Source organism: Barbus barbus, assembly GCF_936440315.1.
Source record: "Barbus barbus genome assembly, chromosome: 22".
NCBI lineage: Eukaryota > Metazoa > Chordata > Actinopteri > Cypriniformes > Cyprinidae > Barbus > Barbus barbus.
In genome coordinates, this window is record NC_136750.1 from 6893203 (window position 1) to 6919036 (window position 25834).

The window sequence follows — 25834 nt, forward strand, 5'->3', positions numbered from 1 at the left end:
CAGAATAGAGGATTAGAATAACCTCAACAACAGACCAAACCGAGTGCAATAACAATACACAAATGTTACAATTCTTCAGATAATATCTGTTCTTTAGAACTAGTTTTCAGTGTTTTCTTTGTCACGCATGTTTTGCACTTTCCGCTGGCCATGTCATATGGAAATAAACAGTCATAAAAAGAACCACAAACATATATCGTGTTACCGTACACAGTCAGACTGCGATAAAGTTGCTTTTGTGGACCAGTTCAATAAATAATATTTTTGACTAAATTTAACCTCACTTCATAATTATAGCTGCTATAGTCAGTGCTGTGTAGGAACTGATTACATGTAATCTGGATTACATAATCAGATTCCAAAAATCAAGTACCTGTAATTAGAGTATTACATTTTATAATCATTACTTTTATGGATTACATATTCATGCAGTGGCAGTAAATCATAATTTATTGATTCTTCCTAATTCTTCTTTTTCTTTCTTTTAAAATTTAAAAACGAATAAAGCACCTCTTAAGCAATTGCCATGTATGAAATAATTACTAAAACACTTTTCAAACATTTTTCAAACCTGACAGACTTTGGGCATGTAATGGAGTTGTTTTCATGTTCATAAATGTTTGTTCATGAAATGCAGGGATTCCCAAACTTAGTAGTGGTGCTTCTTTGTGAATGAATAAATTGCTCTGTTGGCTGTGGAGTCAAGACATTTGCAAATATGATTAAAAGATGAATATGAGACAAAACTACAGAATGTCACATTTTATTATTAGCCATTTCAACACATACATGTTTTACCGAATAAAAAGAACAGCATGTGTTTGTATGTGTTGAATCACCCAATAATAAAATGTGACATTCTGTAGTTTTGCCTCATATTCATCTTTTAATCATATTTGTAAATATCTTGACTCCACAGCCAACAGAGCAATTTTGTCTTTACTGTTCCAATACTTTTGGAGGGCACTGTATATATCAGAATCAGAATGAGCTTTATTGCTAGGTATGTTTGCACATATGAGGAATTTGTTTTAGTGACAGTAGCTCCACAGTGCGACAGAATGACAGTGACAGGACAGGACACAGATAATAATAATAATGAAAAAAAAATAATAATGTACAAATATACAAAATGGGCAATATCACAAACACAATATACAAAATAGACAGTTCAGTATGTACAGGTATGTTAGGTGCAAATTTGAAATGTAATAAATATGTGTGTTAAATAAAAAATAAAAAGTATGATAGTGTTATATGTTTCATGTTTATTGTTAAGAGTTCAAGAGTTCATGAGATGGATTGCCTGAGGGAAGAAACTGTTCCTGTGTCTGGTCGTTCTGGTGCACAGAGCTCTGTAGCGTCGACCAGATGGTAACAGTTCAAAGAGGTTGTGTGCTGGATGTGAGGGGTCCAGAGTGATTTTGCCAGCCCTTTTGCTCACTCTGGATAAGTACAGTTCTTGGAGAGTGGGGAGGGTTGTACCAATGATTCGCTCAGAAGTCCGGACTACTCTCTGTAGTCTTCTGAGGTCAGATTTGGTAACTGAGCTGAACCAGACAGTTAATGAAGTGCAGAGGACGGATTCAATGATGGCAGAGTAGACCTGTTTCCGCAGATGCTGCGGCAGGTTGAACTTCCTCAGCTGGCAAAGGAAGTACAACCTCTGCTGGGCCTTTTTGACAATAGAGTCAATGTGATTGTCCCACTTCAGGTCCTGAGAGATGGTGGTGCCCAGGAATCTGAATGACTCCACTGCAGTCACAGTGCTGTTCATGATGGTGAGTGGGGGGAGTGCAGGGGGGTTTCTCCTGGAGTTCACGATCACCTCCACAGTTTTGAGCGTGTTAAGCTCCAGGGCCCGTATTCATGAAAAATCTTAGTGCTAAGAGTTGCTCCTAGTAACACAATTCTAAGAAAATTCTTAGAAATGTGGGTGTTTCCTCTTAAGGTTAAAGAAAAGATCATAGTAAAGAAAAAAATTATTCAGAAAGCATCTTAACCCTTAAAAGAGGTTTTAAGGTCCAACATTGTTAGGAGTACGGACGAGGACTTTTAAGAGGTTTAAGAGTTTCTTTAGCAGCGGAGAAAATTAACAAAACATGAAGAGGGAGAAGAAATGTGTTGCACACAATGCATGGCAGTAAGTTAATAAGATGCTACACATTAGATGGTGCAGGGATCATGTTTGTGACCGATCTTTTAGAGACAAGCTAACATCTCTGACACTGCGCAGAAATGCCATAGCGCCAGAAATGGAAGTAATCACCACATTAACATATTTGGCAACTGGAAAAATGCAACTATGCAGCAGTGATGATTTGGGTCTGTTACAGCACTTATTAGGCTATGTCTCTGTTAATTTCCTATAAAACACGATAAGTATGACAGCATGGTAAATAAAAAATAAAGAATATATATACATATATAATGTGTGTGTGTGTGAGAAAGAGAGCGAGCGCGAGTATGGTAAAACAGGAACAATTACGCCTGTAATTTCAAAGTGAAGGCTTATAATATACCCTACTCTTAAAAGCGATCTTTTATTTCCTTCTTGACAACCAACCAATCACAGTCTTCAAAAGACTGTCATAGCTAGCAACGGGGTCAGCTCCGCCTCCTCACTAAAATAAAACTTTTTATCTTTTCCTCGCTCTCAGATTGGTCCTGAATCACTTTTAAGCTAAGACTCCTAGTAAGACATTTTTAAGCTAAATTAGGAGCTCTCTAAAAGTATTCTTAGAATCTTTAAGAATACGGGCCCAGGTTGTTAAGACTGCACAAGAGAGCCAGCTCCATAATCTCCTGTCTGTAATCAGACTCGTCACCGTCCTGGATGAGGCCGATCCGTGTGGTGTCATCTGCAAACTTCAGGAGCTTGACAGAGGGGTCTTTAGATGTGCAGTCATTGGTGTACAGAGAGAAGAGCAGTGGGGAGAGAACACAGCCCTGAGGAGCTCCAGTGCTGATCGTACGGGTGCTGGATGTGTATTTTCCCAGCCTCACCAGCTGCTGCCTGACCGTCAGGAAGCTGTTGATCCACTGACAGACAGAGGTGGGGACGGAGAGCTGACTTAGTTTGGGCAGGAAGAGGTTTGGAATGATAGTGTTAAAAGCGGAGCTGAGGTCCACAAACAGGATCCTCACATAAGTCCCTGGTCTGTCCAGGTGTTGCAGTGTGTAATGCAGTCCCATGTTGACTGCATCATCCACAGACCTGTTTGCTCTGTAGACAAACTGCAGGGGGACCAGTAAGGGTCCAGTGATGTCCTTCAGATAAGCCAAAACCAGTCTTTCAGATGACTTCATGACCACAGATGTTAGAGCCACAGGTCTGTAGTCGTCAAGTCCTGTTATCTTGGGTTTCTTTGGGACGGAGATGATGGTGGAGCGTTTGAAGCATGAGGGGACTTCACACAACTCCAGTGATCTGTTGAAGATCTGTGTGAAGATGGGGCCAGCTGGTCAGCACAGATTTTTAGGCAGGCTGGCGACACACCGTCTGGACCTGGTGCTTTCCTTCTTTTGTTCTTTCTGAAGACCTGGCGCACGTCATCTTCACTGATCTGAATTGTAGGTGTGGGGGAGAGGGGGGTTGCTGGAGGTGTTAAGGCAAGGCAAGGCAAGGCAAGTTTATTTATATAGCACATTTCATACACAGTGGTAATTCAAAGTGCTTTACATAAAAGAAAGTGAAATAGACAAAAAAAATACTCATAAAATAGAAATAAATAAAAACATGGAAATAAAAATAATAAAAACAAGGAATTTTAAAATGATATAGAAATTGATTTAAAATAAATTTAAAGAAAATGATTATACTTAAAATTCATTGCAGTCAGTTCGGACATATAGCACAGTGCTCATTCAACAAATGCACAGTTAAACAGATGAGTTTTGAGTCTTGATTTAAATGTGGCTAATGTTTTAGCACATCTGATCTCTTCTGGAAGCTGGTTCCAACTGCGGGCTGCATAATAGCTAAAAGCAGACTCCCCTTGTTTTGTGTGAACCCTTGGTATTTCTAACTGACTCGATCCTAATGATCTGAGTGGTCTGTTCGGTTTATATTCAGTGAGTATATCAGCAATATATTTAGGTCCTAGGCCATTGAGTGACTTATAAACGCGTAAAAAGTACTTTAAAATCAATCCTAAATATAACTGGAAGCCAGTGTAAGGACCTGAGGACTGGTGTGATATGCTCTGATTTTCTGGTTCTAGTCAGAATCCTGGCTGCAGCGTTCTGGATGAGCTGCAGTTGTCTAATGGTCTTCTTGGGAAGGCCGGTGAGGAGACCATTACAGTAATCCACCCTGCTGGTGATAAAGGCATGAACAAGTTTCTCCAAGTCTTGACTGGAAACAAAACATCTAATTCTTGCAATGTTTTTGGGATGATAGTATGCTGATTTAGTTACTGCTTTGACATGACTACTGAAACTAAGGTCTGTCTCCAGAATCACCCTAAGATTTCTGACTTGATTTTTAGTTAATGGTTGTGTGGAGAGGTGTTCCGGGCGGGTGTGGGGTGATTTTTCAAACCTGCAGTAGAACTCATTCAGATCATCTGCCAGTTGTTGATTCTCCATAGTGCTGGGGGATGGTGTCTTGTAATTGGGGATGTCTTTCAGTCCTTTCCACACTGAAGCCGTGTCACTGGAAGAGAATTGGATCCTTAGCTTATCAGAATAATTCCTCTTTGCTACTCTGATCTCCTTTTCCAGTGTGTATTTGGCCTGTTTATACAAGACTCTGTTCCCATTCCTGTAAGAATCTTCTTTGGCCTGGCGGAGCTATCTGAGTTTTGCAGTGAACCATGGTTTGTCATTGTTGTAAGTTAGATGAGTCTTGGTAGGAATGCACATATCCTCATAGAAACTGATATAAGATGTTACAGTCTCTGTGAGCTCATCCAGATTGTTTGCAGCAGCTTCAAAAACACTCCAATCAGTGAGGTCGAAACAGGCTTGTAAAACCTGCTCTGTCTCATTACTGCTCTGTCATCTCTTTACAGTCCTTAATACAGGTTTAGCTGACTTCAGTTTCTGTCTGTAGGACGGAATAAGATGAACCAAACAGTGATCAGAGAGTTCTAAAGCTGCTCGTGGGACAGAGTGATATGCGTCCTTTATCGCTGTGTAACAGTGATCCAATATATTACTGTCTCTGGTGGGACATGTAACATGCTGTCTGTATTTTAGCAGTTCAGGGGAGAGATTTGCTATATTAAAGTCCCCTAGAATGATTAAAACAGAGTCTGGGTGTTGTTGTTCTGTGTCTGTGATCTGATTAGCAAGTTTCTGTAAAGCTGTGCTCACGTGCGCTTGCGGTGGAATGTAGACACTCAGGAGAATGAACGAGCAGAACTCCCGCGACGAATAGAAAGGTTTACAGTTGATGAAAAGCGTTTCTGAACAGCACATCTTTTTTAACACAGTTACATCTGTACACCACCTTTCATTGATGTAGAAGCATGTCCCGCCGCCGCATGATTTCCCCGTTGATTCCGCGTCGCGATCTGCTCTGATCAGCTTTCTGTGAAACACAGAGCAGCAGAGTTTGAAAAGTCCTTGTTTAACCGGGAAAGCAGAAGGAGTTCGTCCATTTTGTTGGATAGAGAGCGGAGATTCGCCAGATGGATACTGGGTAGCGACACTACTATGTTCAGAAAAACATCCGAATAATCGAAAACCGGTTGGAGATTTTGTGGTGTGTTCTGCCGAATGTTCAGCAGCTCTTCCTTGGTGAAACTGATCGTGTTTGACAAACAAAAATCAGGAAAAACTTACAAAAACACTAAAACAACTAGAGAGCCTAGCACTATATATATATATATATATATTGTATATTCTATGTAGTAGCCTATGAATGAAATCAGGATGCACTAGATTCATCATGGAGTCATTATCATGAAGTGACCAACTAGTTGCATGCTTTGCTGCAGTAGTAGGTAATCTGGACATAATTATTAATATATCCCCACTAATTTGTGAATACTATGAATTCTTACATACTATCTTTTCTTGTTTTCCCCCTACTATATTTGGACTCAAGGGGTCACTTTTATTTTGCTTCTCAACTAACCAATTAGTGGAGTGAAAGATTAAATGACTAACTCAAAAGGTCAGTCTTTTGTTGCCACCTAACAATGTAACTTGCAGAAAAAAGGAATTGATATATTCTATTCTATTCTGTTCTGTTCTGTCCTTACACACACGCGCGTACATACAGTCCTTGTGAAGCTCTCCCAAGTGTTTGAATCAGCTTTGCTTGACAGTATTCTCAAGCTTGTGGTCATCCCTGTTGCTTGTGCACCTTTTCCTACCCAAATTCTTCCTTCCAGTCAACTTTGCATTTAATATACTTTGATACAGCACTCTGTAAACAGCCACACCTTTCAGTAATGACCCTCTGTGACATACCCTCTTTATGGAGGGCATCAATGTCTTCTAGATCATTGCCAAGTCAGCAGTCTTCTCCATTATTGTGGTTTCAAAGAACAAGAGATACCTGGAATTTATACTTTAGGGATGGTCATTAATTGAAACTAAAATGTAAATATTCTAATATTTTGAGATACTGATTTTTGACTTTCATCAGCTGTAAGCTCTAATCATCAAAATTAAAATAAAAAAACTTTTGGAAATGTTTTACTTCACATGTTATGAATCTAGAATATATGAAAGTTTCACGTTTTGAAATAAGTAAAACAAAAAGAAAATCCTTAGAAATGTGGGTGTTTCCTCTTAAGATTCTTAAAAGAAACTTTTTTCACGATATTCTATTTTTTTAGATGCACCTGTACACACAGACACGCGCTCGCGCACACATAATTGACACAATGCAATTCAAAAATAGCAGGTAGTACCTTTTTTGATGATTATTCTATTTATAAAAATAACCACAATACATGCTCAAATTGTTGTATAGAAATATTCTCTTTTAACAGCAGGCCTTTAAAATAAACAGCAGAGGAACTGATAACCAGTAGAGGGAGCTTAAATACAGTAAATGTAAGTGTTACAATATTGAAAAAGCAACCGACGAAACATCCGGAAATTTATGATTTTATTATAAAATCATAACCTCGCTATCACACGAACAGCAAAAAACGGACCTTTTTAAATTTCGTGACGTCGCGCCGAGCGTGCGCTGAGGTCATTTCCTGTTTGTGCTCCAGTTGAGAAGCTAGACGGAGGCCTATCCGCGATACCACCGCTCACAGACCTACAGGACGAGCTTTCCAAAACCCTTAAACGCGTCAAATAAGCGTTGTGGGATGAGTTTGGGCGACCGGGTTCGAGTTTCGGGCCACTGAGGGGTGGTTTGTGAGGATATTCGGCCGGTTGGGTGTTGTTATTTTTGGGGCAGCTGAGTGGTCATTGGCAGAGCTCAATACACAGCAGCTCGAGAGAGGAATAAACATATATTTCACGTCTCTAAACACCCTTGTTTCACTCCACTTACATGGGCTTTTGAGGATTTTTACATTTCAGTTAACCAACACCTCGCAGGAGAATAAAAGTGGAGGTAAGGGACTAAAACGTGCATCGATGATTGATGGCTAGCGTGATGTTTAGCCTAGCGCGAGTCTCTATATTTAAATTGCTCTTAAATGTTATGTTTTGTTACGCTTTGGGATACATTCCCAGAAATATCTGTTTATTAATATGCGTTTCTCAGCTTTACCGTACAGATAAACCGCATCTCCCGTCGTAACACATGTTTGTCACTCCGTGTTTCTTTACAAAGCAGTTTATTAAATACAAACACGCTTATAGATTAATTTAAACCCATTTGCCGCTTTCGAGGGGTCCTTGCTGGCTGATCTATTGGAAGTGCATCATTGTTTCTTGACGGAGATCTTAAAAAAGCACAGCAGATTTAGTGAAAATGAGAGTATATTATCGATCAGGCTGTACAGATGCATGATAGATGTGGGATGCTGTATGATCGATCAAACTGATGCCACTTCGCCTTTGGTTTTATTAATAGAGTTGCCATGGTCTTCCACGTGGAGTTCAATGCAGTTCTGTAGGCATGTTTAAAATATGGAAACTTTATTTAAGGTAAAAGTAGTCAGATATTTGACATGTATGAAATAATGCATCTGTCAGGTTTGTGCATAAGGCCTGAAGGTTATTGAGGTTGAGAGGGGTCAGATTCAGGACATCTGTCTGGAATTATTTTGCTCTGTACAGAAAGTGTGTAATCATTAGTTTGTTGAAGTGGTCCACTGCTCTTGTTTGTCTTTCTACTCTGGACTTCAAAGTGCGTGTGTGTGCAAGAGAGTTGTTGAAAAAGAGGAACAGGCAGACCACTGACCGACTGATACATGCACACTAGATGCATGTATATATGCCAGCAATAGAGACGGACGGTCAGTGTGTTTTTAATGTCAGTGCATGTGTTAAGCAGTTGTGTAATGGACTAGCAGGGGCATCACAAGGTGGGGATTTTATTTTGCAGGGATAATCCAGTGTTGTGCCCATGGTGATAGGACAACATGCCAGATCTGTGCCAGAGGCGCTGCTATGCCAGGAAACTCCTCTGGCACAGACTGATCGTATACTCACAACAACCAAAAAAACAAACAGCTTTTTTTGTGCAGTTTGCAAAAGCAAGAATCTCTTTCTATTGTATAGGTTTAGTGATTTAAACAAACACTTAACACTGAATGTGTAACAATGACATGCATTTTGTCCAGCACTGTTTGTACTACATATTTGAAAGATGCTACTTCAAATCGTGTTCCTTGTTAAGGAGAGGTGTGTTAATATTTATTAAGAGATCAGAGATAGAAAATGAGCTGAAAATCCCACAGATTAACATTAAAGAAAAGACCAGAGCCATATCAAGGCGCCAGAAGTTGAAACAGGGCTTTTTGGACTTGGGCCACTCTACAAAAAAATGAACAAACAAAAATCTTAAAACATTTTCTGGTCACAAAAAAAAAAAGTTTCAATATTCTGTGATGAACTGAAATTTTCTTATTAGGCTAAGAAGTTTTTTTTTCCCTTTAGAATATATTTTTTCTTTAGAATATATGTTTATACAATATGCAAAATTTATTTTTCTTGCCACTTGTTTCTTTTTTCTTTTAAGCTTAAATGTAACAATTTTGTAAGATTTATCCTTAAAACAATTTACAAATGTTCAATGCAGTAAGAAAAATAAATTCATTTTGGCACTGACAATAACTCTTTTCATCTTTAATATTTTACACCAGGGGTGAATGAAGAAAGAAATTAAGCTTTGATTTTATTTTTTATTAAATTGACACTCACTACTGTACTGTGTATACACTTGTACATTTATGACAGTTCTATTCTTGTATCATCTCTGCTTTATTTTTTATGAGCACTTTATGACACAGATAAGTTGCATTGGTGTACAAGTCAATTGATGTATAAGAAACATTTGATCATTTCATTCATAAATTATGTAAAAATAAATGTCTGTATTTTAACAAATATTAGAAACATGTATTTATATTCCCTTCACTCCACAAAAAATCCTGTAAATTTAACAGTGTTAAGAACAGAAAAAGCACTGAAGTAAAAAAACAAACAAATTAGTGGCATTCACTATAAACATTTATTATAAACGCCCAGCCTAAATATTTAAAGCAAAACTGAAACTAGCGGTGTGGTTGCTGGAAAATGTGCAATACAAATTCACTTGCCTTTCTCATTCATCGCCAATCCAAATGTGCGTGCTTTGCGCTTGACCTGATTGTTTTAAATAAGTCGCCTTGGAAATTGCAGCACGTTTCAGATGATAAAAAAATGTGATTTTTAATCCTGAAAATAACTATATCGATTTTCATAAAAATATGTGTGGAAAATGTAATCGTTGCAAGATGAAACCAAAAATTATTTCCATGTTTTTCTCACGAAATTACAGTGCTTGTGACAGGAGGATAAACTGGCATTTGTTCTCCTACTGGAAAGTCAACAAAGCATTTTAAGCATTTTTAAAACGGTAGGCTACCAATACAAGGCATTTTTAAAATGACTAGTATTTACAATTGTGCTAGTTTTGCGCAGGGTGTATTTTTAGATTTTTTATTTTGTGTTTGAGATGTGTTGCTTGGCCGCGGCATCCGTCAAAAATAGACTAGGTGCCTACCTTTAATGAAGCGGCGCAGAGAGCCGCATCTTGGATGCTTCTAAAACCTGCCCCAATGTGCGGCTGGTGTAAACACAAGCCTTGACTAGAGCGGCCGCGATCAGCTCCGGTGGCTGCCCACTGCTCCAGGTGTGTGTTCACTGTGTGTGCGCACTTTGGATGGGTTAAATGCAGAGCACGAATTCCGAGTATGGGTCACCATACTTGGCCCTATGTCACGTCACTTTCACTAAACACGGGATGCCTGGACTTTGCTGACAATAATCGCTCATTTGGAACGCCCTGCAATGTCATGAAAGATTACGATATAACATTAATAAATATTGTAATTTATTTTACTTTAAAATTTAAACACATACAATTATGCATCTAATAAATATAGTCAAAATGTTTGGCTGTTACAGATTGTAGTGGTTTCATCTCGTGCGCTTTCTTTCCCACAGGCAGCCTCATTAACTCTCCTGAGGAAAAGAAACATTGACAGAGCCTCAGCTGTTTCTCGCCGGCTTTACTTAGTTTCACCTATTCATACAATACAATATGCAAATATTAGGGATGCATCGATCTGATACTTAGGATCGGTATCGGCTCCGATACAATCATTTTCTGCGGATCAGGTATCGGTCAGAAGAGACTGATCCAAATCCGATATTGTGCGTATACTATTCTGTGTTATTGTTGAGCCCCACGAAAGGCACAAAAAGCACCATAAAGTTTTCGTACACTATATTTCATGTGTTCTGAAGCTGTTCCATAGTTTAATCTGAGGTACAGATGAATATTTAAGTCGTTAAATGCAAGTTCAGGTAAACTCTTCTCTCTGCTGCGGCTGTCTGTCATCCTCCATTCAGCGTTCAAACTGCGTGTCGCGTTTACTACAGTCAAACTCAAACAGTAACTGAGGTTTAAAACTGTTACAAGAAAAGGATCAATAAACTAAGGCACACGCATCAATATCTCTTCCCTTTGTACTTTGAGCATTTCTGTGCGGACTCGGAAGGCTGCGCATAAGCGCTTTGTGCCGCTCTGTATTGGAGCCTTTCGTATTATAATACTTTTGCGCAATGAAAGATTATTAGTATTTCTTGTTCTGTCCTATCTATCATATGTTGCTGCCTTCATTAAACTAAGGCACACTTCATTAAATCAGTCACATTGATCTTTGTATTGTTGTAAAATACATTCATGAAAAAACAAGCAAATACATTTATAAATAAATATATAGATTTAAAAGAAATGTATTTTATACTATATATTTATTTATAAATGTATTTGCTTGTTTTTTCATGAATGTATTTTACAACAATACAAAGATCAATGTGTACCATTTTACCAGATTTAGTCCTGCACTTATTCACTTTTATTTATAAATAAAAATGTTTCACTAGGTTTTATAAAATGATTGTGCACCCATGATTTTTCTAGAGTATCTTTTGCTGCTGAATTATCCACTAACCTAGTTATAATAGTATTTTTGTCATAGATTGATTATACATTTTTAAATTTTTCATTAAAATGAAGTTATCTATATTTAGTAGATTGTTTAACACAAAAGAGTGATGATCAGGTCAACACAGAGAAGTATAGAAATTCTACTTTTTATTTTTTAATTATTTTTTAACTAGTCCTTTAAATAATTTAAGTTATGAATATATCATTTTATATTAATATTATATTTATAATGAATTGCAATGCCTTAAGAAATTCCCATAAATGTCTTGGCAACCACCCACAACATCAGCTGATACATGTGCAAACTATGCTCATATTTTCTTCAGGTGGATGAACAATTCTATCCCCTAGTTATCAAGCATTGTTGTTGTTTTTTTACTGCAAAGCTTGTGCTTTCTAATGTTGCTTTTGAAAACAGCAGGTGTCTTGTCTTGTTCGCCCGACAAAGTGGCACATTCACCTGTGGCTCAGACTGGCTTTACTGCAGTATAATTGGCATCTCCATGGTGAAAGAACAGTGCTCTCTCATTTCCTGTCAAAAATGGTTTAAACACACTTTTCTGTAAAAGAGGCTCACCCTTGTCCCATGTTCATTAAGTGTGTGTTATTCTCTTCACACGTGTTGTGATTTTAAACCCCCCAGCATTTACATTATATGTATATTATCACAGTAAAAGCCATGCAAATAAGGACTGGGAATGCAGGATTCATGGTTATTTTGGTGATTTAACTTTTTGCACACACTTTATTTATCTAAGCACAATGCATTAATTAAACATGTTTGTAAATTCAAAATAAGTTCCACAGGAACATAGAGAAGAAAAGTTGTATTTGTTCCTTTTTGTAACTGATGTCAGTCTAATCACATGCAAATCAATTGAGGTAAATGGATTTAGAACAAATACACCATAAACATATTCATAATCATCATAAAGGTAATACATGTAATTATATTAAACTCGTAATGAGTCTAATTTTATCGAAAAAATTATATTTTGATTTCAGTATGGACACAATAAATTATTAATCAAAGAATGAGGCATCTTTAAAAGATAATGTGATGTATCTGTCTTGTCTTTTTGGACTGGTTGTGCTTTCCGACTCTCACGACAGACATTAGATTAATATTTGCATTGTTCACATAAGCCATTTTATAATAAAAGTTGTGGTCCACTCACAGACTGCACATAGATAACATCATCTCAAAGATGTCCAAGACAAAAAAAATGAACATGGATTATATGCATCAGCATCCACCCGGATCAAGACCCTGATCCTTCATCAGCACTTTTATCCCACATATAAAGATACTTGTTTGTGAATAATGACTCGGCACTTTGGATTCATTCATGCAGTGTATCATACCGCTGCAATTTTCCACAGCACATCTTGCTCTCACCTCTTTGTCATGATCTGTTCATTCATTGCTTTCCTCCTGCCCCCAGTTAGAGCTCAATATTGGATCATGCATGGGACTCTGTTTTATTCAGTAAGATGATAACATGAATTTCAGCTGTCCTTCATCTGTTAAATGTGAAATTGAGGCTTATCTGTTGCAGAGTGCTGAATGCTGAATTTATGTCAAGTTTACATTACAAACATTTCTAAACAGGTGGCATTCCTGCAGCTTTAGTCAGGTGACCATTTGTGCAAAATCTTTCAGTTGTTGTGTTCAGATATTGGATGCAGTAATGATAATAATAAATTCACATGCACAATGTTTCTATTAAAGAACTCATTTACCCGAATATGAATATTTTGTCATTTATTCACCCTCTGTTCCAAACCTTTTTTTTTTTTCCTTTAGTCTGTGGAATACTAAAAAATATTATGAAAAATTCCTCTTTTTGCCATACATTGAATGCCAGTGAGGGTCTAATGTTGGCATTGTTCTTGTTTTGTTCATAAACACTGCTAAAAATGAGCAACAGAAATGTAAAACTCCTTAGTTTGTGGTGCTTCCTGTGTTATACTTTATTGTGGTTAACCTTGGTTTATTTGCATGATCCCAGGTGAGTCTGGCTCTGTGGTACTGAACGTCTGCCTGACCCGAGACTCGACGCTCCCCCTTCCCCAACCTCCCTGCCCTACGCCCCACACACCCCTAACCCAGCATGAACGAGGTCAGCATCGTCAGAGAGGGCTGGCTCCATAAGAGAGGTGAGAATTGCTTACTCGCTCATTCTTTGTAACAGGCCATATCATATTTTTGGATTGTAAACACTGAGTTGTTTTCTTCCTTGTCTCTGCCTTTTTGTTTTTTCCCTGCTTTCTTCCCCCTGCCATCTACTTCCTTGTATCTCTTCCTCCTCCTGTCTGCAGGTGAATACATTAAGACTTGGAGGCCCCGATATTTCATCCTAAAGAGTGACGGCTCTTTCATTGGCTACAAGGAGAAGCCAGAGACATCAGACCACAATCAGCCCCCTCTCAATAACTTCTCTGTTGCAGGTCTTTCACACTTTACGGCCTCTCTCCACACACACCAGATTGTGTTTAGTATTCTAACATATGGGTTCCCTTTAGATAGTATAGTTTAGATAGTTCCCTTTTTGAGCTATGGGTTATTTAATTTCTTACCAATTATCATTTACAGAAACTTAAGGCTGGAATACACTATACGACTTTTAAAATCTGAACAGATTTTTAAAACATTAGGCATCATACACTTACTGACTTTGTAAATAGTGACAAAGGAAAACTGGGCATAATACACTACATGACTGAAGATCATACACTACCAGACTTTAAAGTTGTTCCGATCACAACAAGCTCACGCAGAAACGTGCGCCCTGTTGCTAGGAGATGCATGACAAATGAAAACATATGCGTTCTAAAATCGGCTGAAAATATCAAACGTTTGATATCCTCCAACTGGATAGAATCAAAGTCTGAAGTTAAAAAAGTCTGTGACCATTATACACTACGCGATTTTCTGTGGAATCTATCAGCTGTAATTTGCAGACTAGCTCTGACTTTCCTCAACTAGCGTCAACTTGTTCAGACTGTAAAATCGGTGGGAAATCGGAGCAAAAATCGCGTAGTGTATTCCAGGCTTAAGGTAAGCAATGCATGATCAAGGTAATTGCCCCAAATAGAAAAGTGGACAATATCAACAGGGTTTTTTTTGTTTATTTTTATACATTGATTCATATTTGCCAACATTGAGTTTTTCATTGTTTTTGCTCTTTTTGAGAGTTTAAGGACCACTTTTCCCATCTAAGCACCTAAAGTTGTAGTGGTAAATTATAGCAAAAACTTTTTTCTGACCATTGGAATATTTGTAGTGTTTAAAGCCCTATTCGCATGGGATTAGTATTACCTGGTGACCTCCAGTCATTTGTAATAATTGCGGAGGTTCTCTGTGATCTTAATCCCGTGGGAATCGGCCATGTCTGTAATTTGTAATTCGCAAATGACCTACCATATTTCTGGAACACCGAGGTCCTGTGATAATAGTAGTCCCGTGCGAATCGGCATCTCTGTGATTTGGCCAGCATTTGGCGGGTCGTATATAATTTTTCAAGGTTTTTGTTTCCTGTGCGCCTTTTTATACATCTTTCGCAAAGAATGGAGCTGCGTTGGAGTGTTTGATAGTATTTTGGGTGCTGTCATATCGCTTCACCATACAATTTGCAGAAAGAGAAAGCGGAAAAGGTTTAATGTGTTACAAATAAATCAAGCATAAAGCTTGAGATATTATTTTAACCTGGTGAAATGTAAATGACACGGGGCACAAAACTATATTAGTTTCTTTTCTTTTAAATCCATGTAATTGGACCATAGAATGGGACTCTCAAAGCCTTGACATCCGGGTATCCTGGAGATAAGTCAGTAATTTTGAGTAAAACCACAGGCTTCGCTTATCGAAATTCAGATGTGTGTGTTGGGGGTAATTTCAAAATCGCACATGGTCCCAGATAATACTAATCCAATTAAGAATGGCCAATTTAAGGTTATTGCACACTGAGTCTGAAATTTTTGTATGCGTTTTTTCGTATTCGTGATCCTAAAAATTTGTCACACACAGAAACCTTACACACTGAGTCCGATGCGTTTGAATTAATCCGTTGCGAAAAAATTTGCAAAACAGTAGCCTACTGAAAGAAATCTACAAGCATTGAGGATGATTTTGTTGTCTTCTCGCTTCTTAAAAAAAGGAAAAAGAAATCAAATATTGGGTCCATCCAATCCTGAGATATAGAGAGGACGAGCAGCGGGATTATCACGGGCGATTCAAAGTTTACTTCAGGATGTTAGTGGGTCAGTTTGATGCTTTGCTAGCGATACTAGAGCCACATATTAAAAAGAAGACCACTATTTTCTGTGAACACCGTGTGCAAGGATCTTTACAGTGCCATTCTGGAATTTGGCGTTCGCTTGTACGGTGGCTGTCAAAACACCTCTCAAAATGCTTGCTATGGATGCGAAAAACGCAAAAAATCGAACCCGACCCGAAATTTTTTATGACGGACGAACATTTAGGAGGCAGTGTGTAAACGTGATTGACATAACGTGAGGTCGTATTTATTTTTTAATGTGCGAAAATTTCGGACTCCGTGTGCAATGACCTTAAGAAAGCAAGAAGCCATCTAATGAACATTAAATAGCAGTTGACTTTTAATATATAAGATTAAGAAATGTATATTCAATACATTTAAATCCAAAATACAAATTTTCAGAACTTTACTATCCTTCACAGAGTGTCAGCTGATGAAGACTGAACGACCTCGGCCAAACACGTTTGTCATCCGCTGCTTGCAGTGGACCACTGTTATTGAGCGGACCTTCCATGTGGATAGCACTGCTGAAAGGTGAGGAGATGAAGTTCTACTGGAATCAGTGTCCTCGTTATGAATAAATGAGTGGAAGAGAGAGTTTAAGAAGCAGATGCTGAATGGTATTTACTGGAAAAGCAGATTTAGTTGTATTAGCCAGATTTTTGCCAACCAAAACAGGTTATTACTCATTGCCTGTTTTTTAAATTGAAGCGTAAAGGAGTTGAAAAACATTTCAGTGGAAACGGGACTTGTGTTTAGGTCATTATATGACTAAAAAGCCCAATTCTTCAGAACGTGATCAGCGTAAGATCATAGAAAATAACAAGAGGAACTGTAACTTGCTGTATAATTTAATGTTTTTCTTGGATTTAATTAATTACTAATATGATTTCATCTTGATGTCAATGCAGAGAGGAGTGGATACGTGCAATCCAGGCTGTGGCCAATGGGCTCAAGTCCCGGGAAGAGGAGGAGCCAATGGACATCAACTTTGGCTCCCCTGGAGACAACAGCCTGGAGGGAATGGAAGCTGCCATTGCAAAGTCCCGCACCAAAGTGGTAAGTACCTTAACTTCAAGTATAGCCACGATCTGGATGTTTGGATAACATGCTTCACTTCTCTATAAGAAACTACCCCAGTTGTCTATTGTCCCAAGGAACAGTTTCCTACACAGCTTTTAATTTCATGTCTCTTGTATCACCTTGCACTCTCTGTCTTCATATCTTCTCTGAAAAATTTTATCAGCTGATTAGACTCTCATTCTGATGGCACACATTTACTGCTGAGGATCCATTGGTGAGGAGGAGACGTAATGATACATTTCTCCAAATCTATTCTGATAAAGAAACAAATCCGTCTGCATCTGGGATGCCCTGAGGATGAGAGGATTTTCAGCAGAATTTCATTTTTGGGTGTACTGTTCCTTTAAGTAGGCATGTAATAAACAAGATCATTCAGAATCAGCATGTCAAAATAATACCCTTCAGCATTATATGAGACTCCTCCACTCTGTTTTGGAGTCCCGGTCACCCTGTTGTGGTTTATTTTGAGATACTGACAGGCTGACTGTACATTTATCCATTACTTGTCATAACTGTAGGTGATATTGTACAAAACAGTTAAATTGTGAGTTCGCAGGTATGTGACAGCCAGTTTGTTGTTAATGTTTGTGTGACTAAAATGTGTTTTGTCTCTTTCTATTAATAAAATAAATATGAAATTTTAAGTTGTAGGTTTATTTATAAAAGCCTTTTTTTAAATATTGAGATTTACTGACTAAGCAGATCTGTTTTTTATACGGAAAACTTTGACTCATTATTATTATTTTTTCCTTAGACAATGAGTGACTTTGACTACTTAAAGCTGCTGGGTAAAGGCACTTTTGGAAAGGTGATTCTAGTGAGGGAAAAAGCTACTGGCATGTACTATGCCATGAAGATCCTCCGCAAAGAGGTCATCATTGCTAAGGTGGGCAGCACATGAATCAGAACTTTAAAATGCTCCTGAATTATTTGTTTGAGATTCATGACACGGTTGTGTTTTTTTTATTTTTTTGTCTATTTCAGGACGAGGTTGCACACACAATCACAGAAAGCAGAGTGTTGCAGAACACACGGCACCCCTTCCTTACGGTACATTCATTTCCATCGGGTTTTTTATTATTGCACAATTATCTTGGTTCTAGATTTGTTCATTCACATTGTTTTCAATCTCTCTACAGACACTAAAATACGCCTTCCAGACACGAGATCGATTGTGTTTTGTAATGGAATACGCAAACGGAGGAGAGGTTTGTCACATCCTGTCGCTCCGTACAAAAACAAACTAGAAAAGCCTACACCATTCTGTCTCTTTTAAAATTCTGTTTTGTCTCCTTTTTATGTGTTTCCAGCTGTTCTTCCACTTGTCTCGAGAGCGTGTGTTTACGGAGGATAGAGCTCGCTTCTATGGGGCTGAAATTGTTTCAGCATTGGAATATCTGCACTCTAAAGATGTCGTCTACAGGGACCTAAAGGTTCTCTGTGTTCTCAGTGTTTAATGTTTTATATGTAATTATTGTAAAAATATATATATATTTTTTTATTGTGAGAATTGTTTTTTGAAAATTGTGTCATACACCAGAAAGACATGAAGTCTGTGTTCCTTTTTTACCACAAATGACAAAACGCTATTTCCTAATTCTCTTTCTATTGCGTTTCCCTCCTCAGCTGGAGAATCTAATGCTGGATAAAGATGGTCACATTAAAATCACAGACTTTGGCCTGTGTAAAGAGGGCATTACTAATGAGGCCACCATGAAGACATTCTGTGGGACCCCAGAGTACCTTGCTCCTGAGGTACTGCGAACTCACTCCATGAACTTGTTTTTTCAGTCGATTTTTGGATCATAGTTTGATAGATTAAAAAGTAGAAAAATGCTGTGAATCAGGCCCAGCTCTGATTTGCTCATTTTCTGACCTATTATAATGGAATCCACAGTGTTTTAAAGCAGGAAACCGTCTTGTTGTTTGTTTTGAACCACATTGAAAGGAGAGCAGAAGCTAAAAGCATCTTCGCAATATTACACAATACATGTCAGGAAGTACTAGATGAAGGTTTAAGAAAATATTTTCTTTAAGAGCTGCCACTGCTGAACATGATGCAGATCTGACATGCATAGTATTTTCTCTCAAATCTCTTTAACTTTCTGACACACTTCAGTTCTCAGTGGTGGTGTGTAATCGGGTGTGTTAGATGAGGGAGACAGTGAAGCTCCAGGACAGTTTTGAAAACCATTTCAGAGACATGTTCTTAAATGTGACTCATATATAATATATTACATGCATGCACAGTTTTAAGGCAGCTTTAATTGCCTTTTTGGTAACTTCATGACTTAACTGGCCACGACATTGCATGCACGCAGTTTCATTCGCGCTTTGATATGAAATGATACAGGGTACAGCGCGTGCCGGCGGCTTTGTGCATGCAATTGAAGAGCAGGAGCTACGAGCACAGTAATGTTTCCGCACTCATTTGAGTCGCGCCTGGTGCTGAAGTGAAGTTGGAGTGCCTGTCTGAAACGTCTCCCGTTTGATGTGGTCATAAAGATGTTCAGCAACTGAATAAATGCACTTCTTGTCCAGAAAAAAGGGGCAGAAACAGCAGTTGTGTGTGAGGTGGCCAACCCTAGCTCCCCACTGTGTTAATTGCGTTAAATATTTTTAATTCGTTAAACTGAAAAATATATGGAGGAGAAAAAAATAATCGCCTGCATTAACGTGCTAATTTTGACAGGACTAATAACATTTCTAACAATTTCAAATAAGGTTTTACCATTGGGATACGTGGGGTAGGGGTGGGCGATATACCGGTAGACACAATTAACCAGTAGAAATTTGTCAACTGGTAGAGATTTTCGACTATCATCTCTATCGTGGTTACACGCTCACGTGACATTGCTGTACAACTTGGTCACAAAAATGTGTAGTTTGCATGTGATTTTATGCATTGCAACAAGTAATTTTAAGCTGTTGAAAAGTAATCAGCAGCAAAAGAGAACTCATTTCACTATATGCACACGCCGTCTGAGAGACTGTTTCTGAGTGCCATCAGAGAGGTGTGTGCACGTGAAGACGGTGCTTATAGAGCGTGGGAGGATTGAACAGTTATTTTTGCCATTTTATAGGCCTTAAACAGTTAAATACACATGTATTCGTTAAAATTCCTGTCTTTGTTAGTATAATCGTAAACACAATAATTTAGGTCTTAATGAATGATGAATGATGCATTTATATAGCGCTTTATTGTGTATAGCCGTACACCCAAAGTGGTTTTACAATCATGAGGGGGGGGGTCTCTCCTCAACCACCACCTGTGTGCAGCATCCACTTGGATGATGCGACTGCAGCCGCAGGACAATGATCTGCTTGTGACATGTCACGATTCTTTGTGTGTGGTGCGCTCACCACACACCAGCTACAGGTGGAGAGGAGAGAGGGTCATAGAGCTAATCAAGTGTATGGGGATTATTAGGAGGCCGTGATTGACAAGGGCCAGTGGAGGGAATTACACCCCTACACTTTACGAGAAGTGCCATGGAATTTTTAATGACCACAGAGTCAGGACCTCGGTTTAACTTCTCATCCGAAAGACGGTGCTTTTTGACAGTATAGTGTCCCCGTGACTATACCGGGGCGTTAGGACCCACACAGACCACAGGGTGAGCACCCCCTGCTGGCCTCACTAACACCTCTTCCAACAGCAACCTAGTTTTCCCAGGAGGTCTCCCATCCAGGTACTGACCAATCAACCCTGCTTAGCTTCAGTGGGGAACCAGTCTTGGGCTGCAGGGTGATATGGCTGTGGATATGGCTTAAGTGAAAGCAAACAGCTGAGAAAGAAAACGTGTAATAGTATATTGTATCCGGGTAGCTCTTAAAGTGACAGCAGTCTACAATTTCTGCTGTCTGTCATTCATGTTAACCAAAGAAACCAGAAAAGATACCAGAGAAAATAATCATAAATATATATATATATATATATATATATATATATATATATATATCTCGTTACTGTGAAATAAAATTACTCGTATTGTGATGGTACACAAAAAGGTGAACCTGGTAATTTTTTTTTTCTTCTCACATTTAATGTTGTCACTCAGGATTATGCTACATTATCAAAGTAAAATGGTTTACAAAAGCAGTTTCTTGATGTTTTTAAGCACTGCATGATCCTTGATGTACCTTCCCAGAATTAAAGGATGTCTTATTTAAGCTTCTTGTTTTCTCTTTTTTTTTTTTTGCCATCTCTAAACAGACTACTTCATTTTTCATCATCTCCTCGTTCTTTTCTGTAGGTATTAGAAGACAACGATTATGGCCGTGCAGTGGATTGGTGGGGTCTGGGAGTGGTCATGTATGAAATGATGTGTGGTCGGCTGCCGTTCTATAACCAGGACCATGAACGTCTGTTTGAGCTCATTTTAATGGAGGAGATTCGCTTCCCCAGAAACCTCTCGCCTGAGGCAAAGGCCTTGCTGGCTGGCCTGCTCAAGAAAGACCCCAAACAGAGGTAAGAAGAGTGTCTGTTTCCTCTTTTGTTATGAAAGAGGATCTTGTGTGTTTTAATAATGTGCTTTGGTGTTTTTAAGGCTTGGAGGAGGTCCTGAGGATGCCAAAGAAGTGATGACACACAAGTTCTTCAGTTCCATGAACTGGCAAGATGTCCTTCAAAAGAAGGTAAGAGTTTAAAGCAGTGGGAACTGATTCATTGGCTGTAATCCTCACACAAATTACAGAATGCACACTGTTTACTTTCATGTTCCAATATTGTGTCAGTGTGATTGATTGCAGTGTGATTGGAAGACATATCCCCAAACTCAACATGTTTTTTACTTCATTAGACATTTAACAGTAAACAGTCATTTATGCTGATCTCTGCATGTGGTTAATGAGGGATGTGTGAAAACCAAATGTTCTCTAGAGCTTTTTCTCAGACTGATCTCTCACCCTCCTGTTGTTTTCTGCAGCTTATCCCACCTTTCAAGCCGCAAGTGACCTCAGAGACGGACACACGCTACTTTGACGATGAGTTCACTGCACAGACCATTACTGTCACGCCACCTGACCAATGTGAGTACCTCAGTTCTTCCTCCTTGCCTGTCTGCTTGTGACGTCACGATTCTTTGTGTGTCTGAGAAAACAATTAACAAGTGGAAAATGACAGCAAATATTTTAGCCCTCAAAAATGTTTCAAATAAGTTGCACAAAAACGAGTCAAGTAGGTGGTACTGTGCATGTGTCGAACTCATCCATTTTCTCGGTTGAGTATACTTTGAAAGCTGTGCGGATGCGGCTGTGCACGAGACGGAACAGAACGTTGAAAGTCAAGTATACACAGGCCTTAAGTTGCACTGGATCAAAAATGCATTGTTGAGAAAAGAAATTGCATTGCTGTATATCTCACTTGGTAAATGATATTACTTTCAGAATGTAAAATATCTGTAAATGAAGTACAAACATAAGCAATATGAAGATTATAGTGGCATTCATTATAAACAACATTTAGGCTATTATAAAGGCCAAACCTACTTCCCCTTAGCTGTCACCGTCCCGGGACACCTAACTTTACTTCAATACATTACTATTAAATCCTTATCTAATAATGACAAACTATATATCGTTGGGAAGGTCCAAGACTCCTAAATAGATATTTGACCACTGTTTGTTGTTAAAAATGAGCAGTAATAGTTTAATTTATGACAAGAGCGCACTTCAAAACATTTATACCATAACAGGAGCTCTGACCTTTGACACAAAAATTATATTCGTTTCCTTTTTTTCCTATCACGTTTTAGTAATCATCATATATTATATATCATTTGAAAGCTTAAAATCTCAAAATTCATCCTCTGAAATCGGTTTTGAAATCGGTTATTGCGTCACCATAGAAATGGTACTTTAAAATCTTTTAGCAGGCTCCTCCACCTTAGTGGGAGTCTTATAGAATCAAAACTTTTTATAATCTTGACAAAATACATATCATCGGAAAGGTCTGAGTCTCAAGATTTTGTGATAGGAGTAACAGCGAGAGAGAAATTGATACATTTGTGAAAGAAAAGTGCATAAAAAAAATTCAATGGGGTTTGAATGGCACCCGGTGGCTGTTTGTGGTATAACGCCTCAACAAAATTGCAAACAAAACCTCAATTTTTTTATATCAACTTTAGACATATGGCTTTAATTTTATGCCAAATTTGGATTAAAACATATTTTGTAAAATATTTATTTTATATAATATATAATAATAATAGTACCGTACATGTTATTTACAGTAAATTTAAACTTTTTTTTTACTTTAATTTTTTTAAATTATTTAATTTCTGCAATAATCTGCTGATTGTCTTCTTTAAAAAGAGACCAACCTTAGGTATGTATTCAAAAGCATTCATGAATTATAACAATTTAACTTTAAATAGTGCACATTCAAGTCTGTTTTCAAAAAGGGGGGGTGGCAGTTAACATTTACATTTACACATTTACATTTATTCATTTAGCTGACGCTTTTATCCAAAGCGACTTACAATTGCTATATATGTCAGAGGTCACACGCCTCTGGAGCAACTAGGGGGTTAAGTGTCTTGCTCAGGGACACATTGGTGTCTCACAGTGGATTCGAACCCGGGTCTCTCACACCAAAGGCATGTGTCTTATCCACTGCGCCATCACCACCCACCAGTTAAGGAGTTAAAGGGATAGTTCACCCAAAAATTAATACTCTGTCATTAATTACTCATAAAACCCGTAACGTTCATCTTCGGAACACAAATTAAGATATTTTTGATTAAATCTGAGAGCTTTCTGACCCAAGACAGCAATGCAACTGACATGTTCAAGGCCCAGAAAGGTAGTAAGGACACTGTTACAATACTCCATGTGACAGAATTTTCATTTTTGGGTGAACTCTTCATTTAAGAGGAATAAATAATTAAATGAGATGATTTGGTTTTCCATTGCTTGCAGATGACAGTCTTGATGCAGAGGACCCAGATACACGCACACACTTCTCGCAGTTCTCCTACTCAGCCAGTGTGCGGGAGTGACCACTCCCCTCCCCACCCTCTCACCCTTACCAGCAGACCGGACGCCCCTCACATACACAAACACAAACTCATACAAGGACACGTGCACCAGCAACCCAAGCCTTCTGAGGAGCGGGTTCTAGGCGGGAGTACGGCATCTGCGAACGATCCTGAACAGGTGGTATCCTTTGGTCAGTCGTGGTTTCCGACTGGGCTTGCATCCAGCCGGTCGTAGCCTGACACTACACACTGCAACACAATCCATCAATGAATCACTGAATAAATCTCAACCAATCAGGTACCATCGAAAACACAGCTCAGCACCAGCTGGTTTCAGGACACGTGCTCACACTCAAAACACTGGACTACGGGACTAAAGCCTCTTGTAAACACAAATATCGAACACACTCTAAATCATCTTGTGGGGACAAGAGAAATCAATTTGGACTTATTTCCCACTGATTGTTACAGTTTTAAAGCCATATTTCTGCTATTGTACAAGTGCTCTTTCTGGAACTAGCTGTTACCAATAGTGTTTTTACAGTGGGAGGACCGACGATTGGGTAACACAGAAAGGAATAGTGCTGTTTCTCTGCCTGGGTAGCGAACCGAATGCTGTGCGTGTGCGTGCGTCGACGGATGCGTGTTCTCAGTCTACATCTTCAACTGTGTGTCTTTTTGTGTTTCCATTTTGTACATGGGCATAACGTTAAGGAGTTGAACGGGGGTGGGGGTTAGGGGTTTGGAGACTCACACACTATAGAAAATGTTTGTGCTTTAAAGGGAAGAGAGAGAGAGGAAGACAGCTCTGTTAACAGAGAGGCTGTGGTTTCCTCCACATCCAGGAACCTTGAAACTGGCTTTCTGGAGAGGCATTTTTCCAGTTTTCATCTGCAGCCCCAGAGGCTTGGTGTTCCAAGGTTAGTGTATCATAGAAACTGTCCATCATGTTGCTTTCATTCTCTCGAACATTTTGCAGGCATTGATGTTAAAATTTAGAGACAAACAACCATAATGAAAAAAAGGATTTGAATGTCCTGTTATTTAACTGCAAGAGCTACTGCATCAGCATGACTGACTGGTTCAAGTAGCAAACAGTGGAAATGTGTACCTGTGTGCAACGCCATTGTTGTCGCAGCCTTTTTTTTTATTAGTGTAGTCAGAAAAAAAAATGGTTAGGATGTTTGAGAGAAAATGTTCAAGTTCATCTCCAGATGTGTAACATAGGTGTGCTTCCCCAGACAGAAGCTGTCAGAACGCACCACTTAGATGTGTGAGGTGTTTTCTTCTTTTGCCTTTTTAAAGATGCTTCATGTGCAAGGAACATCAAACTATTTTGTTTTATTCCTTATTTTATTTGGATCATATTTTTTCTTCATTCGCCCACTCTCTGAAATTAAATTGTCTTGATAAAATATATATATATAAATATATATTACAATAGTAAAGTTTTTTTTTGTTTGTTTCTTTTGTCCATTTTTCCATTTGTGTGAATGTGAGGTTCACTTGTGCATGTGTGGGTGCGTAATAAGGTAGTCACAGTATATATTTGCAAGGGAAAATGAAAAGCTTCCTTTGTTGAGATTAAACATGATATATTACCATCCCTCCTCCTTAAACTTGCTCATACACAAAGGTCCTCAGTGGTACCAACAGCAGGGCCGAACTGAAGTGCTTCTACAGGTCTTAAGTGCATCAAGCCCAAAACTTGCTGTCTGATATAGGCAACTTACTAGGTTTGGAAACAACCCTTATTGCCTTGACTGAGAGACCACCAGATGGCGTCATTTGCCCGTGTCATTAAATAATACATTGCTCCAGACATGACTAACACGTGCACACTCTAGTTCACACCATTAATGATGCTCAATTATAGTTTTCAAAAGAAACTTTTGAGTGGAGACATG

At 38.5% G+C, this 25834-nt stretch overlaps 1 protein-coding gene across 1 annotated transcript; it reads left to right on the forward strand.

Annotated features, from left to right (window-relative positions):
* The first annotated feature begins 7152 nt into the window (after positions 1-7152).
* On the forward strand, positions 7153-25245 carry LOC306888072 (RAC-beta serine/threonine-protein kinase). Its single transcript, XM_079446200.1, has 14 exons — positions 7153-7531; positions 13597-13744; positions 13907-14035; positions 16287-16398; positions 16776-16923; positions 17702-17833; positions 17932-17997; positions 18087-18155; positions 18258-18380; positions 18574-18702; positions 21204-21418; positions 21498-21585; positions 21876-21978; positions 23869-25245. The coding sequence occupies exons 2-14, from the start codon at positions 13699-13701 to the stop codon at positions 23946-23948; spliced, it is 1440 nt and encodes a 479-aa protein (XP_079302326.1). The 5' UTR covers positions 7153-7531; positions 13597-13698; the 3' UTR covers positions 23949-25245.
* Positions 25246-25834: the final 589 nt, after the last annotated feature.